Source organism: Porites lutea, chromosome 9 (assembly GCF_958299795.1).
Source record: "Porites lutea chromosome 9, jaPorLute2.1, whole genome shotgun sequence".
Taxonomy (NCBI): domain Eukaryota; kingdom Metazoa; phylum Cnidaria; class Anthozoa; order Scleractinia; family Poritidae; genus Porites; species Porites lutea.
This window is the reverse complement of record NC_133209.1, coordinates 13948234-13961872: the sequence shown is the minus strand read 5'-3', so window position 1 is coordinate 13961872 and position 13639 is coordinate 13948234. Positions and strand designations below refer to the sequence as shown.

The window sequence follows — 13639 nt, the reverse complement described above, 5'->3', positions numbered from 1 at the left end:
AGAGGCAGAGAAATTGCAAGATACAGAGACTTAAGATAATGATAATGATCAAACGTCACCTACCATGATATAAACCGTCATTGTAATTAGCCACCTCTTTGCGTTGGAATGCGTTGTCTTCGTCGAGGCCATAGATTCGCCGAGTTCCCAATTCAAGATTCGGTGGTCGACAAGGTCACACTCTCTTTGGAACCAAGTAAAGATCAAGCTACTTACACAATAGCCCGTGTATCGATCCGGGATCCAACCAGGCAGATACGGGAAAAAACGGTAGCATATATATGGCCACTGGGAAGCCCAGAGCTTGCTTAGATTGGTAATCATTGGTCACCTTGCGTCATAATTGTGCATAGTTGTTAAATGATAGTAATGCTTACGACACGTGGAATAATAGGCGCAATAACTGATATACGACTTTGTTTTATCCCATTCAGATCCCTAGAACATCTATAGAAAGAAGTATTGCAGATCAACAGCTGGTACGAATAAAGGTTATTGATGGTTCCAAAGCCTTTCCACAGTTCATAGGTATCAGCTTGCTTCCCATAGTTACCAGCGGCCCTTATGGTCGTCAGGTTCGTTTTTTGATTAAAGTTTTGTGATCAACGAAAAATGATCTAAGTAAACTAAAACAAGAAGAGAAACGAACAAATGACTTGATGGAAAAGACGAAACGATGGACAATGTCTTAGAGAATATCCTGAAGGTTAAAAAAAAATAAATTTACTTCTCGAAATGCAAAAGAACAGCCCACAAATTACGTCAGAGTGAGTATTGTAATATTTGACTAACTTTTGTCATTTTTCTGTCATTTTAATGACAAAAGTCAGACTGACAAACATGACATTTTAATGAAAAAAGAAAAGCAGGTGAGAAATTGCTAATGTTAAGTTTTGTTTGTCTGAGTTTCATTTTTAAACTGTAACTAAGCGCAGGACCATTGAAATATTCAAGCCTTTAACTCTCAAGCTATACATGTGTCATAAATTGCGTTGCACATTAGTCAAGAGAAGTTGACACATTTGCCTCATGTCACTTGTCTGCTAGACAATGTATTGATATCATTACATGGAGAAGTCACACGAAGATTACTTCTAGGAGTTAGACTGAGGGTTACGGCAAATTTCATACACAAACAGTTTCAGTTTGTCCTGTACCCATCGGTTCTATAAGGAAATGTTGGGTTGTACGTGACTTCAGTCTTGGGTTTGGCGTATTCATCAGTAGTGTAACACATGGTCCATCCTCCATTGTATGACGTCATGTCACAGTAAACTAGGAACGTATTTGAATGGCTTCCACCATCTGGGCCTAACCAGTACATACCATCTCCCCGAGACTGACCTCGGTTCAGAACGTCCTGACTTTCAATTCCTTAAGAACAATTAAATATTTATCTTCACCTGTATTTAAAAGGCTCCCTGTGGTTTTGTCCGGCTGTTTTTAGAATGTTCTTTCTACCTACGCTACCTACGGAGGCTGTTGAAAATGCTTGACTAGATCAAAAAAACTGTGCCTTCCAAAACACGCTTGATCACTAAATATCGCAGTATGGTCTTCATAAACACCTATCAGGACTGTAAATAACTACAAAAGCATGCTTTAAGCATGCTTTATAGAACGAATCGATTAATATTTGATTTTAAGAATGAAAGGAGATTGGTAGCTAGTTGTACAAGTGAGGCAACTACAGGAAGCGAACACACCCACAAACCTGGTGTTCCCTGGGAGTTTTGATTCAATTTTTTGTCCAATATTTGTACCCAGTCTTTTCCGTCGCAAAATTGCAAATGATTATCTGCCATGCGCAGTACTCTGAAAGTCCTAGCAGTCAAATTCAATGTGTACAGTAAAATTGATGAAGCAATGTACACCGATTTTAATCCACTGATTAGTCTCTTATTATCAGAGATACCAGGAGCCATGACTATTCAAAGGCTCCTGGAGATACTATCTATACACTGTATATGTGTAGAGTGTGAGGAACAGATCACTTGGGTGCCCCCAAATACCAGTATCCAAGATCGTATAAACAAACAGAATATACAGTCGCCCACTAAATTCTAGCAGGGGCATGCCAGTCGTTAACTTTAAACGGACCACGTGACCTCCTTTTCGCGCGCAAATAGCCTGGGAACAGCCTCCTCGGTGGGTGTAAAAAGGGGAATAACGAATATAACGGGGCTCAAGAAATCGGCAAGCGAAGCGAGCCACGCTCGGTTAGCCTCTTTTTTTGCACTCACCCCTATCACCAGAAAGGATGATCCCAAGCTCGGTGGCAAAGAAATTCTTTGGCAAACTCGTGAGTGGACTTACGTACAGATGTATCAAAAAACCCTGCAGCCAACATCGGACAAGTCGAGATACAGATGAATTAACGAGATGAACTCGGTATGAAAATCTGTCCATAGACCAATGAGAAAGTCTGTGTTAACATGCAGTTGTCCATATTAAGTAGGTTGACGTTGAGAAACAAAGAAAGCGTCTGATGTGTCTACAAAGAAGGTTTTGACTGCAGGAATCCTTTGTAATACGCTTTTCCATATACACGTTTATAAGTTCTATTTTTTTGACAGATGCCAGCCGTGCACAGATTGTGTGTTTGTGCGACTCTGTCAAGTGACCTCACTTTACAGTTTATCCTTTCTATCTCTGTTTCATACTTTCAATTACAAGTTCCAATGTTCCATTTTTTTCAGTAATTTTCCTTTTCTAAAACGACCAATAATCGTTGTAAAACAGTAGTACAAAAATTGGCCTGCGACAGACGCTGAAATCATTTCTACACCCTCTATTAGCAATTTAATTCATTTGTTGGTTTTTTGAATTTGTTAGCTTCCATTTGAATTTGACAATTTTCCAAAGGACAGTTAACATAAAATTGAAGTAGAATTGAATTAGAAGTCTTAAATTACATATCGATCTGATGAGCTGGAGGAAAATGAGAGGCTAAAATCCTAATTTCATTACACTTTGCCATCACGGTAACAAGAGAACGCAAAAGACGTAAAGAATATAAACGGTTTGAATGTCGTCTATTAAGTCAGGTGTTACAAGAAAATTACTAGTCGACTTTTCTCGCCAATCTTGATGTCACCCAGCTTTAAAGATTGACCATTGTTGTTCTCAAAAATAACAGGAGAAGGTTGAACGTTGCTATTTCAGAAAAAAGGACTAGGGTTAGGCTGCAAAGTACTAAAAGGAAAATAAAAAGGGCCCAGTAATTAAGGTAGTTTACACTCACTGGATGTTCAACGTCACCAGGCAAAGGACAAGGAGTGAAAAGTTTAAAGGCATCATAAGAGTTGTGTGACGAAACGGTGGTAAGACACTGTAGTATGGCAGTTAGCTTTTCAGCACTGTCTGACTGGAGAGAAGCTCGGCGATGACAAGGCTTGTACACGGGAGGCCAACATTACTTAAAGAGCAAAATTAAAAATAGAGCAAAAAAAAATAGGATTAAAAATAGAGCAAAACAAGAAGGAAGGGGGTTGATGATCCATGAAAACAACAGATGAAACAAATATTTCAACCATTTCATGTCATCAAGGCAACTTTAGTCCCAAATAGTATATTTGGATCATTGGATTGGAAGGATTTTAAAATGCGATCCATTTTGGATGTTGTCTTTTTGAGCAAATATAAGTAAGAGCGTCAAGTGATTTCAACTCAAAAACATTTCAATCTAAAAATCATTTTTTTACAACAGACCATGATGAAGATGCCTGATAAGAAGAAGCCTCATATTTAGCGGATTCCCCTCCCCTCGGCGGATTTAACACTGGCAACAAGTTCGATTGCGGATGTGACTCCTGTCTCGGATTTCGAATCCCCTGCCCTTGAAACAGAGCGCACACGAAAGATAACACCAAATAAGATGGAAAAGGATTACTCTCTTTCCCGCCATCTTGGAACGCAATGATTCAAACTCTCCTTCGATTCCTCAGTTTGGTTTTTGACTCCTCATTCAACGATTTATCCAGCAGTACTCGAAACATTTGTGTTCCTAACTTTGTTGCGGAAAAGGATAGAGACGCCCTTCATACCGGGGGTTGGGAGGTTCATGGGCACCCAGGACTCCCATAGCTACGCCCTGGATTAAAAATAGTAACGTAATAAATCCTTAAGGCACCACTTCGTAGGTTGGTTGCATTTTATTTGAGCTTATAATAATCGATAAAAATGACCAATACGAAAAAATTAACCTCTCGCTTACTTATGGAATAACTACTGAAGTAACACTTGACGTAATTTCTTCACGGTTACCTTGCAGCAATTTAAGTGTCACTTTCAAGCTTTATCAAATTTCAGAGAAACTACTCCCCTCATACCATTAAAGAGGAATTACATTTAACATGATTAGAAGTCAATCGCAAAACGAGGTAAAAGCTGAGCGTAATCACAGTCAGTAACTACTAACGCAGACCGACACTCATCAAGCGAGTGCTGACGGATCGGTGGCCATTGGTATTGAAGGCCACACCCTTATAGCCGCTATTTGTAGCAGCTGTGCGGAAATAGGGCGATTTACGATCATGACACCAGCCGGTACACTGCTTGTAACAGTTAGTGTAGCCGGAAACAAAAAACCCGGTGTAAAAAGAAACATCACAGATCAACAGCTGGTACGAATAACCACTATTCATGGCTCCAAAGCCTTCCCACAATCCATAGGTACTAGCTCGCTTCCCATAGTTACCAACAGCTTTGATGGGCAAGTTAGTTTTCCGTTTGAAGTGAGCCTTATCTCCAGTTTGGTGATCAACGAAAATAATCTCAGTGAACTGAAGCAAAAGAAGAAAAACAACTGTTGTTATTCATCGGACCTGATCAAATGGAATCAAATGGTGTGTTGGTGCCTTAGAAATGATAACTGTCGAGTGATGTACAATTCAGGGCCAGAAAGTATGAAAAACCTTGATAATTCAAACAACTCAATTCTTTTTGACTAAACATTTAGAATGTATCATCGCTTAAAAGTTAAAAACCCCCCCAAAACAGCAAAGTATAAACAGCAATATCGTAATAAAATATGGTAAATGTTGCGTACCCAAATTTGGTGTGCTCTTAGTGACAAATAAAAACAAAACCGCAATGCTCGAAAATGTAATAATAACAACAAGAAACCAAAAAAGAAATTTTGTTTTTCACTCTAGGCGGATGCTTTAATCACTGAGGTCGGCTAATAGAAATACCCCAGCTCATCAAGCAGCCGCAAGGAGCTCAGTGGCAAGAGCATCCGACTAAATAACGGGGAGTCGTAGGTTCGAGTCCCACTTGAAGTCAGAATTCTTTCTAGCGTGTGGTTGATTTTCATCAAAGTCAGTGATTTTCTAAAATACAAAACCGCACGAAATTGCTCGACCTTTGTTCCTCCATTTTTCGTTCCTTGTCCTGTGAGCCTGATATAATAAATCTTTTTGCGCATGCTACTGGTGAGCTCTTATCAGCCCTCCAAAAAACCTCCGCGAATTTGGAGAGGACTATTATTCGAACGAAATTTTGTCAACATTTTCTTGAAAGTAAAGAGGTTGTTGAATATCAAGTGAACCAACTTACTTTAATGTTGTTGCAGGTTGTTCTGTAACCGTCATTTCCATAAAGAAAATTAGGATTGTAGGTGACTTCAGTCCTGGGTTTGGCGTATTCATCAGTAGTGTAACACATGGTCCATCCTCCATTGTATGAAGTCATGTCACAGTAAGCCAAAAACGCATTTGAATGGCTTCCACCGTCTGGATCTAACCAGTACATACCATCTCCCCGAGACTGACCTCGGCTCAGAATGTCCTGGCAATCAATTCCTTAAGAACAAATAAATATTTATCTTCACCTGTATTACTCGTGGTTCTGTCTTGCTTTTATATGAAGACTGTTCTTCCTAAGGGTTTGAACAAGTTAAGTGTGCTAACTTTAACGTGACTCAACATGCCATGTTACCTACGAACGCTCGTGAGAGGGGTGCCCGGGGGTCATTGGGGGAAGGGGAGAGAGGAGATTGGTCGCCATTTATCCCAAAGAGGCACATGAGGTTAGAGTTCCACCGCGGTCAAACGTCTGAGCATGCGCGAAGATTTGCTTGGTGATCGCTACATTCGATTTGGAAAATCTATACACATGTGGCGACGTCTTCTTGCGGGCGAGAACAGAGAAATTTTCTTTGTATTTCAAGAAAGTTCACTGGCGATGAATAGGAAGAATAAGAAGAACGCATAACAGGAAATGTAAGTATGAGTAAACTTGCCTTTGACAATCATAATATTCCCCAAGTGCTCTTATGCTCTTGTTGATCAAAATGGTGGCACACATTTGTGGCCTCTTAAAGTATAGCTCAAGTTTAAATAGTTTTAAATTGTTTAAGCTTTCTGTAATGTTTTTATACTAACACTGGCTTGAACGTAATTTGAATGGTTGGTATTTTTATTTAATACAAACCATATCTTTTGGGCTCTGGTTCGTTCTGCAAAGTAAAAAATTTAGTAAATTGTCTGGTTGTCTTTTTTTTTGCGATGAAACTGTTCTTTTATGACTGACGACCTTAATTTTAAGCTTGTTCTTATCTTTTCACATCAAATATATTATCTCGCTCAGGGTTTAAGTCTGTATTAATAACAAACAAAATGTATCTATAATGAATAATTATTTTAGATCTCATTCATAAAATTAAATGACCACATCACATGAGTTTAGTAAACATAATCGAGCTCAAAAAAGATGTATGAACATCTATAGTGTCGGTGTTATTTATTGTTTTAGGCCAGGCACATTGTGAGGGGAAAAAGGTTTTTGTTTTAGCAGATGTTTAATAACCACACATAAGTTCGATAATCACAGCAGCATAAGATTATTTTTGACTGTTTGACATTGCAAATTGACCAGAAATCAGTGTACATGCTGTCATTTCAACACTATTGCTTATTCTTCATGTTTGTTTACATTCATGACTAGGCTTCTGTTTTCATTACGCTGTCCATTCAATGCTCGCAGCTTGGTCTTAGTTTTACAGTTTAAATTACTAGCAATAGGGGGAGGGGAGTGGTGGTAAATGAGGTCTCAGTTGTACAACCTTCTGTGTTGATTTAACTGCCATGGTGTTTAATGATCTTGTATGCATCTTTAAAGTGGGCCAAATAATACGAGTTAGAGATTATTGTGGGTTACTAGATGCTCGTATAGCATTAAAAGGAAAGGCACTTGGTATCTACTGTAGTTTTGTTTTTGTTATAACAATCTGACAACTTATTATTTATTTGATTAAATCTATCTTATTTTTGTACAGAAAGTTAGGAAGGGGATGAATAGAAGACATAGAGTCTAGACACTGAAGGAGAAGCAGATCCATGAGAAAAGGATGCAAAATGAGAAGAAAGAATGGAAATGATGTACATAAAGAACACCTAATTTAACTAAATTTTATTTGCAATTTTGTCTTCTTTCTTACAGCATTTTAGACTACCTTTTAGAAAATCTTGTTAGCCAAGCAGTCTAACTGACCAGCCATCATTTGGAGATGGGCAGCTATCCTCTCAAGGCTTTGTTACCTGTTTATTATTGTTATTTTTTCTGCTTTTTCTTAAAGTCTTCCTTCTTGATCTTTGATCACCTCTCTGGCTTAAACAAAGTGCATTATTATGGTCGAAGTGAAAAAGTTAAATTCCGTTTTTTCTCTTCTGTTTCAATCACAAAAAGGACACCCCTTACTTCCATTTCTTTTTCTGACAACTGGAAACAGGGATGACTCCAACCAGTTTTTCAATGATCAGTTGTAGTTAATTGCTTCTGACGAGCTTAAAATGCCAAGCACACTGCGTTTATATATAGCAAAATGTTGAAAGCCTTGGCTCACCTGATCAGGAGCTCAAAAGGTAATCAAGGAAATAGGTCATGGGGAGGGGAGGGGAGGGAAGGGAAAAGCTGAAAAAAAACCATTAACCGAGAAAAAAATATTTCTGTACAGTTGTTCATCCGTTTATAAAATATTACTTAAAATGAGAGGACAGTGAATTCAAATTGCTGAGAATAAAATTTTAGTTAAGTGTGGTTTACCATATTTTCTGATGTCTCTTTCGTTTGTTTTTGGAGTGAAGAGATTTATTAACTGCGTTGCTTCTGCATAATTATTGCACCATTTTGTCCGAGGTTTGTAGTGGGTAACGTTGTCAGGTTGTTCCTGCCCACCTCGTCAAATACTGCATACAGTCTCTCGACGATTGGAATTTTAAATGGTTTTACTGTGTCCCCACGAAGATGGACAGGAGCAGCGTTTGTCCTCGGCAAGTATCGCGTTTCTATGCCTCAGGCAAGGCCATGATCCTTCAGCAGGTACCCCTTCTGCCCTCGATAAAACTTAATCAACACTCCGGAGCTGTTTTTGACTACAGCTTTCTCTTCCTGTTGGCTTCTCCCTTCCTGGACTCATCACGCATTGGAACAGCGACATTCAGTAAACAAGTCTAAACAAATGGCGACGACAAGCTTTCGCATGTCGGCTCTTTTAACACGAAGAACTTTTTTAGTGAAGGTCAAAAAAATTTAGTGAACTCGGAGAATAATGAAAATTTATCTAACTAGTAACTGTGAAAACAAAAACCTTCACTTTGAAGTATTTCGCTTAACTTTAGCGTATTTCTGACGATTGTTTAACTATACTTTGCTTGACACCGGTCTCTGCAATGGTTTCAATTAAAATTTCGCGCGGGAAATTTCCCCGGCCGGGACCGGATACGAGTGCATTGCGCATGCTCGAGCGTTTGACCGCGGTTAAGGTTAGAGTAAGGTGGTTACTGTTAGCACAGAACACATCTCTACCAACCTGGTGTTTTCTGGGAGTTTTGATTCAACTTTTTGTCCAACAGTTGTACCCAGTCTTTTCCGTCACAAAACTGCAAATGATTATCTGCCATGCGCAGCACTCCTTTGTTTGCTGAAGTACAATTAGCGTCGACCTCCTGAACACGACACTGAAAATCGTACAACACATGCAAAGGACTTAACTACAATGCTTTATTATGGTTCAAGTGCCACGTACATTAAAATTTACCCATATGGATATCTGGTCATCAGAGGTGTCTTTTATGAAACTGCTCTATGAGCGTTACTTTTGGGCACCGCTAAGTTTCTCTAGCTTCCAACAGCCAGGAATACTAGTATGACTATCCAAATCGTATAAGCAAAACAGACTACATTCTTCTACAAATTTGTGCAGGGGAATGCCACTAGGGCAGGAGCCCATCACTCCTGACGAGGGTTAAATTGTTAACTATTTGAGCGCGAAGGAATGGTCAGGAATGTCTTGGCAAGAACGTGATCGTGAGTAGACTCACGTACATACGAACAAAAATGCATGCAGCCAAAATCGAGCAAAGTACGACACAGTTAAATATGATACGCTAAAAGTGACAAAATATCAAAGATGCAACTTTATAATTCAAATCCACCAATTCACTATCAAGATCGATAGAATTAACATCAATTTGCTTTTTGAATGTGTCAGGATTGTAGAATTTACTTTCAATTTCCACGTGCTTCATGTAATGTATCAAGAGACACGTTTTCTAAATCAAGATGCATGTTTTTTAAATCAAGAAGGGAGACGACAATTTTTGATCAGTTTTGTTTCCGAGGGGGACTGAAACCGAAAAATCTGCCATGCTCCATGGACTGCTCCATGAAGAATCCCGCCCATTCTTGCCCATTCCCGCCCTCCCGCGTCAGACATGGCGGAGGAAGGAATCGAAGAACTTGTCAGAAGAATCATTCGAGCAGCACAAGGAGTTAACACATCTCGAACACATCTCAAACGTGTCGACACCCGACGAAGAACTGAGGCGGCGATTTAAGAACGAGATAGGCTCGATCAGAAAGAAAGCAGGAACAGGCTCTCGCAGAAGCGCTGGTGAAATATCACCACAGGCGCGCAGAACGATTAACAAACAAGCTTCGTAAACTCGAACAGTATAAATCTCGCAGGAATACTGTAAGGAATAATATAGGAATACTAAGCAGACGTCTCACCAGAAAACGCAATCACTGGCTAAAAAGAAAACTGTCAACAAAGATGATAATGTAAATTGAAGACAAGTGTGTGCGAATAAACAAAGTGAATCTTACTCTTGCCTCTTATCAGAATCCTTAGAAGTAAGGGGAAAGGGAACGCAAACCGCAGAGATAACAAAGCGGCCAAAAACCGCAAAAGAAAAGAGCGGAGAAAAATCAAAGACAAAAAGCGCTTTTTTGACGCCATTGAGTCACGCAAACAGTATATCAAAAAGCTGTGAATGAACAACTGATCATGACAGATAAGAAAATTACTCTACTATCGCGTGGTCTAACGTTTATCCCTACACCCGTGACAAAAGAAAATCTTATCAGGCGCCAGCTTCTCGCTGATTTTAATCAATTTGCGAGACGAATGCGACTACAGTATATTTTTCACGGGGAAGAAAACGAACCTCATCCTTTCCACGTGAAGTCGGACTGGAAACCACCAGTCCCACTATCTGTAGCTCTGAGACCTTCCTAGAGGAGGTAAAATTAGAGCTCGCAAGTATTGAATTTGACAAGCCAAAAGATAATATATCTACGGGAGAGCGCCAAGCTCTCAAAGAGTTATCGCCCAACAAAAGCATTATTCTTAAGAAATCTGATAAAGGTAAACACCACCGTATTGATGAGCAGACAGGACAAACTAAACGAAGGTCAGGTTCTGCTTGATGATTTAAATAACTACCAACTTCTAGACAAACCAATGGTTGAAACTACATCCAAAAAAGCTCAACAACTTATTAAAACACTGCTCTCAGAAGGCCACATTGATAAAATAACGGCTAAATGGCTGGGTTTTACACACTTACTAAAATCCACAAACCGACACCTGTCGGAAGACCTATTATATCAGGGTGTTCCGGACCTAGAGAACGGATCTCAGCATTTGTTGACCACCTTATTCAGCCAATAGCACAACTACAAGCTTCGTATCTTAAAGATACGACAGACTTTATTAACTTCATCAAGAGGATTAAACTGCCTAAAAGTGCCATACATGTCTCAATGGACGTCACAATACAAAAAAAACACACACACACAACGAGAGGGTATTACCACTGTATGCCTTGCATACGAAGAATTTCACCAAGGAAACCCTCCAGTCCCTACCAGGTTTTTAAGCGAAATGCTTAGTCTGATACTACTAGAAAACTCGTTCCAATTTAACTTGAAAGATTATCTTCAAACCCATGGAACAGCCGTGGGCACGAAAATGGCCGTAACCTTTGCTAACATCTTTATGGCCAAAACAGAAAAAGAACTTATTCAGACAGAGCATCTTTTGGAAAAGGTTTATATCGATGACGTCATATCACTGATGGGACACAAGCAGAAACGAAATAGAAGAATTCCTTCTACAGGCAACTTCCATCCTACAATCAAATTCTATCACGGCTGAAATATCAGAAACAGAGACTACATTCTTGGACACGAAAGGTACAAAGGTGTCAGATTCAACAAGGATTCTATCCTTTGCGTGCGAACACACTTCAAGCCTACAGAAACAATCCAAAACGTGTCACCCACCAGGCGTCACAAAAGGCTTCATCAAAGGAGAAGCTTTAAGGCTTCTAAGAACAAATTCCTCTGAAATCACTTTTGAAGAAAACATGAGGAATTTTTCAACACGCCTCAAGAATAGAGATTACCCAGCTACAACTGTAGAAAGACATCTCTCAGAGGTCATTTTCGCAGACAGAAAGAAAGCACTAGAACAGAGAAACAAAAATGCAAGTAAGAAAATACTACCCTTTGTAACGCAATACCACCCTGCGGGCGTTGCCTAACCTCAAGAACATACTCATGGGGAAATGGCACCTTATACAGAACCAACCATATCTCAGAAACATCTTTAAGGAACCTCCGCTCATTTCATATCGCAAAGGAAAATCCCTAAAAGACACTCAATTAAGAGCTAAACTATGAAGGCTTTAAGACCAATCTATTTGCGGACTGCAGGAGTCGTGCAGGCCCGTCAACACTTTTAAACCTTGAATTCCAACCCCTGTGCTCGGTTTCAGTCCCCCTCGGAAACAAAACTGATCCAAAATTGTCGTCTCCCTTCTTGATTTAAAAAACATGCATCTTGATTTAGAAAACGTGTCTCTTGATACATGACATGAAACACGTGGGAATTGAAAGTAAATTTTACAATCTTGACTCATTCAAAAAGCAAATTGATGTTAATTTTATCGATCTTGATAGTGAATTGGTGGATTTGAATTATAAAGTTGCATCTTTGATATTTTGTCACTTTTGGCGTAGCATAGTTAAAAGTTAAGCTCTGTTTATATGTTTTTAACCAGATAAACAGAGCTCATTAAATTAGCTGATCAAACGATGAATCTGTCGATTGATCAAAAAGAAGGTGTTTGTTGTTCGCTGACGTCTCGGGTAATATGAAACTTTCTGCATATTTTACGGCTTCCGTAATTATAATGCATGAGGGGTTTTCCTATACAGTAGTGTTCGGCTATAATACGCTTTTTGCAATTCTATTCTTTTTTCGCCATATGTCAGCGATGCACATAGATTATGTGTTTGTGTAACACACCTAACACTACCCTTCCTGTTTCTGTTTTAAATCTTTAGCTAACAAGCTGCAATTTTCTAATTTTGCTTTCAGCCAGCCCAATTTTCATTTCCTGAACCTTCTGATAGATTAGTAAAAAGGTAGAAGCAGCTGAAACGACACCCACTTTCATGAAGGGCAATTTTACCGGGTGGAGGAGGAGAGATTCCCATATAAATCAAAATTAGACCCCGGCCGAGAGAGACCAATGTGGGTGTTGCTCAAGCTAAGCTGACCCCTAAAGGAGACCATACTTACTAAGAAGGATATCACGGCAGTTTTTGTAAATTTCTTTATGCACAGGCCTGAGCGATACCTGAATGTGAAAATATAGTGACTTTCCGTCCCAAACACCCTAAGTGAGACGACGAGCATCCTCTCACTTTTATATGGTTGGCCCCACCCCCCCGGGTCAATTTTGAAATTAAAATTTAATTACATATCGCTCCTAACTGATTGAAAGTCACCAACCTGATGATCTTTCCCGAATTTGATGTCACCCAGCTTCAAAGATTGACCATCGCTGTTTTCAAAAATAATAGGGCAAGGTTGAATTATGCTGTACGGGGAAAAAAGAGCTAAGGTTAGGCTGCAAAGTACTAAAATGAAAATCAAAAAGGCCCAGTAATTAAGCTAGTTTACACTCACTGGATGTTCAACGTCATCAGTACCATCAGGCAAACGAAAAGGAGTGAAACATTTAAAGGCATCATAAGAGTTGTGTGAGGATGTGAGGAAACGATGGCAAGACAATTTTAGAGTATGCCAGTTAGTTTTTTTAGCACTGCCTGACTGGAGAGAAGCTTGGAGATGCCTACGTGAAAACACGAAAAGCCATCATGACTTAGAGGGCAAAGATTATAACGATAAGGGAAAAAGACGTGGTAAATTAAGGACGGAAATCTTGATTTAATCATAGTTATAGTAGATGAGACTGGGTTATGAAAGGGGCAATCATCACAGATAAAAAATAACGGTGCTACAGTTCTTTGTTTTTTGTTCCCAAATTGTGAAGGAATAAAT

General features: G+C 39.3%; 2 protein-coding genes across 2 annotated transcripts; both read right to left on the bottom strand.

Moving 5' to 3' along the window:
• Positions 1-356: 356 nt before the first annotated feature.
• Positions 357-1324, bottom strand: LOC140948911 (uncharacterized). Its single transcript, XM_073398176.1, has 2 exons — positions 1149-1324; positions 357-561 (listed from the first exon to the last, which is right to left on the bottom strand). The coding sequence occupies exons 1-2, from the start codon at positions 1322-1324 to the stop codon at positions 357-359; spliced, it is 381 nt and encodes a 126-aa protein (XP_073254277.1).
• A 2821-nt stretch (positions 1325-4145) lies between these two features.
• Positions 4146-13339, bottom strand: LOC140948496 (uncharacterized). Its single transcript, XM_073397738.1, has 5 exons — positions 13265-13339; positions 13088-13175; positions 8813-8960; positions 5560-5804; positions 4146-4784 (listed from the first exon to the last, which is right to left on the bottom strand). The coding sequence occupies exons 1-5, from the start codon at positions 13327-13329 to the stop codon at positions 4416-4418; spliced, it is 915 nt and encodes a 304-aa protein (XP_073253839.1). The 5' UTR covers positions 13330-13339; the 3' UTR covers positions 4146-4415.
• Positions 13340-13639: the final 300 nt, after the last annotated feature.

Excerpts from the sequence above, each read along its gene's own strand:
- LOC140948496 (XM_073397738.1), bottom strand. The coding sequence starts at position 13,329 with ATGATGCCTTTAAATGTTTCACTCCTTTTCGTTTGCCTGATGGTACTG. Across the intron at positions 13,176-13,264 it reads CTGATGACGTTGAACATCCA|CATAATTCAACCTTGCCCTA; the intron begins GTGAGTGTAAAC and ends TTCCCCGTACAG. Across the intron at positions 5,805-8,812 it reads AAACTCCCAGAAAACACCAG|GAATTGATTGCCAGGACATT; the intron begins GTTGGTAGAGAT and ends TTTGTTCTTAAG.
- LOC140948911 (XM_073398176.1), bottom strand. The coding sequence starts at position 1,324 with ATGTACTGGTTAGGCCCAGATGGTGGAAGCCATTCAAATACGTTCCTA. Across the intron at positions 562-1,148 it reads AGAACCGATGGGTACAGGAC|GGCCGCTGGTAACTATGGGA; the intron begins AAACTGAAACTG and ends GACGACCATAAG.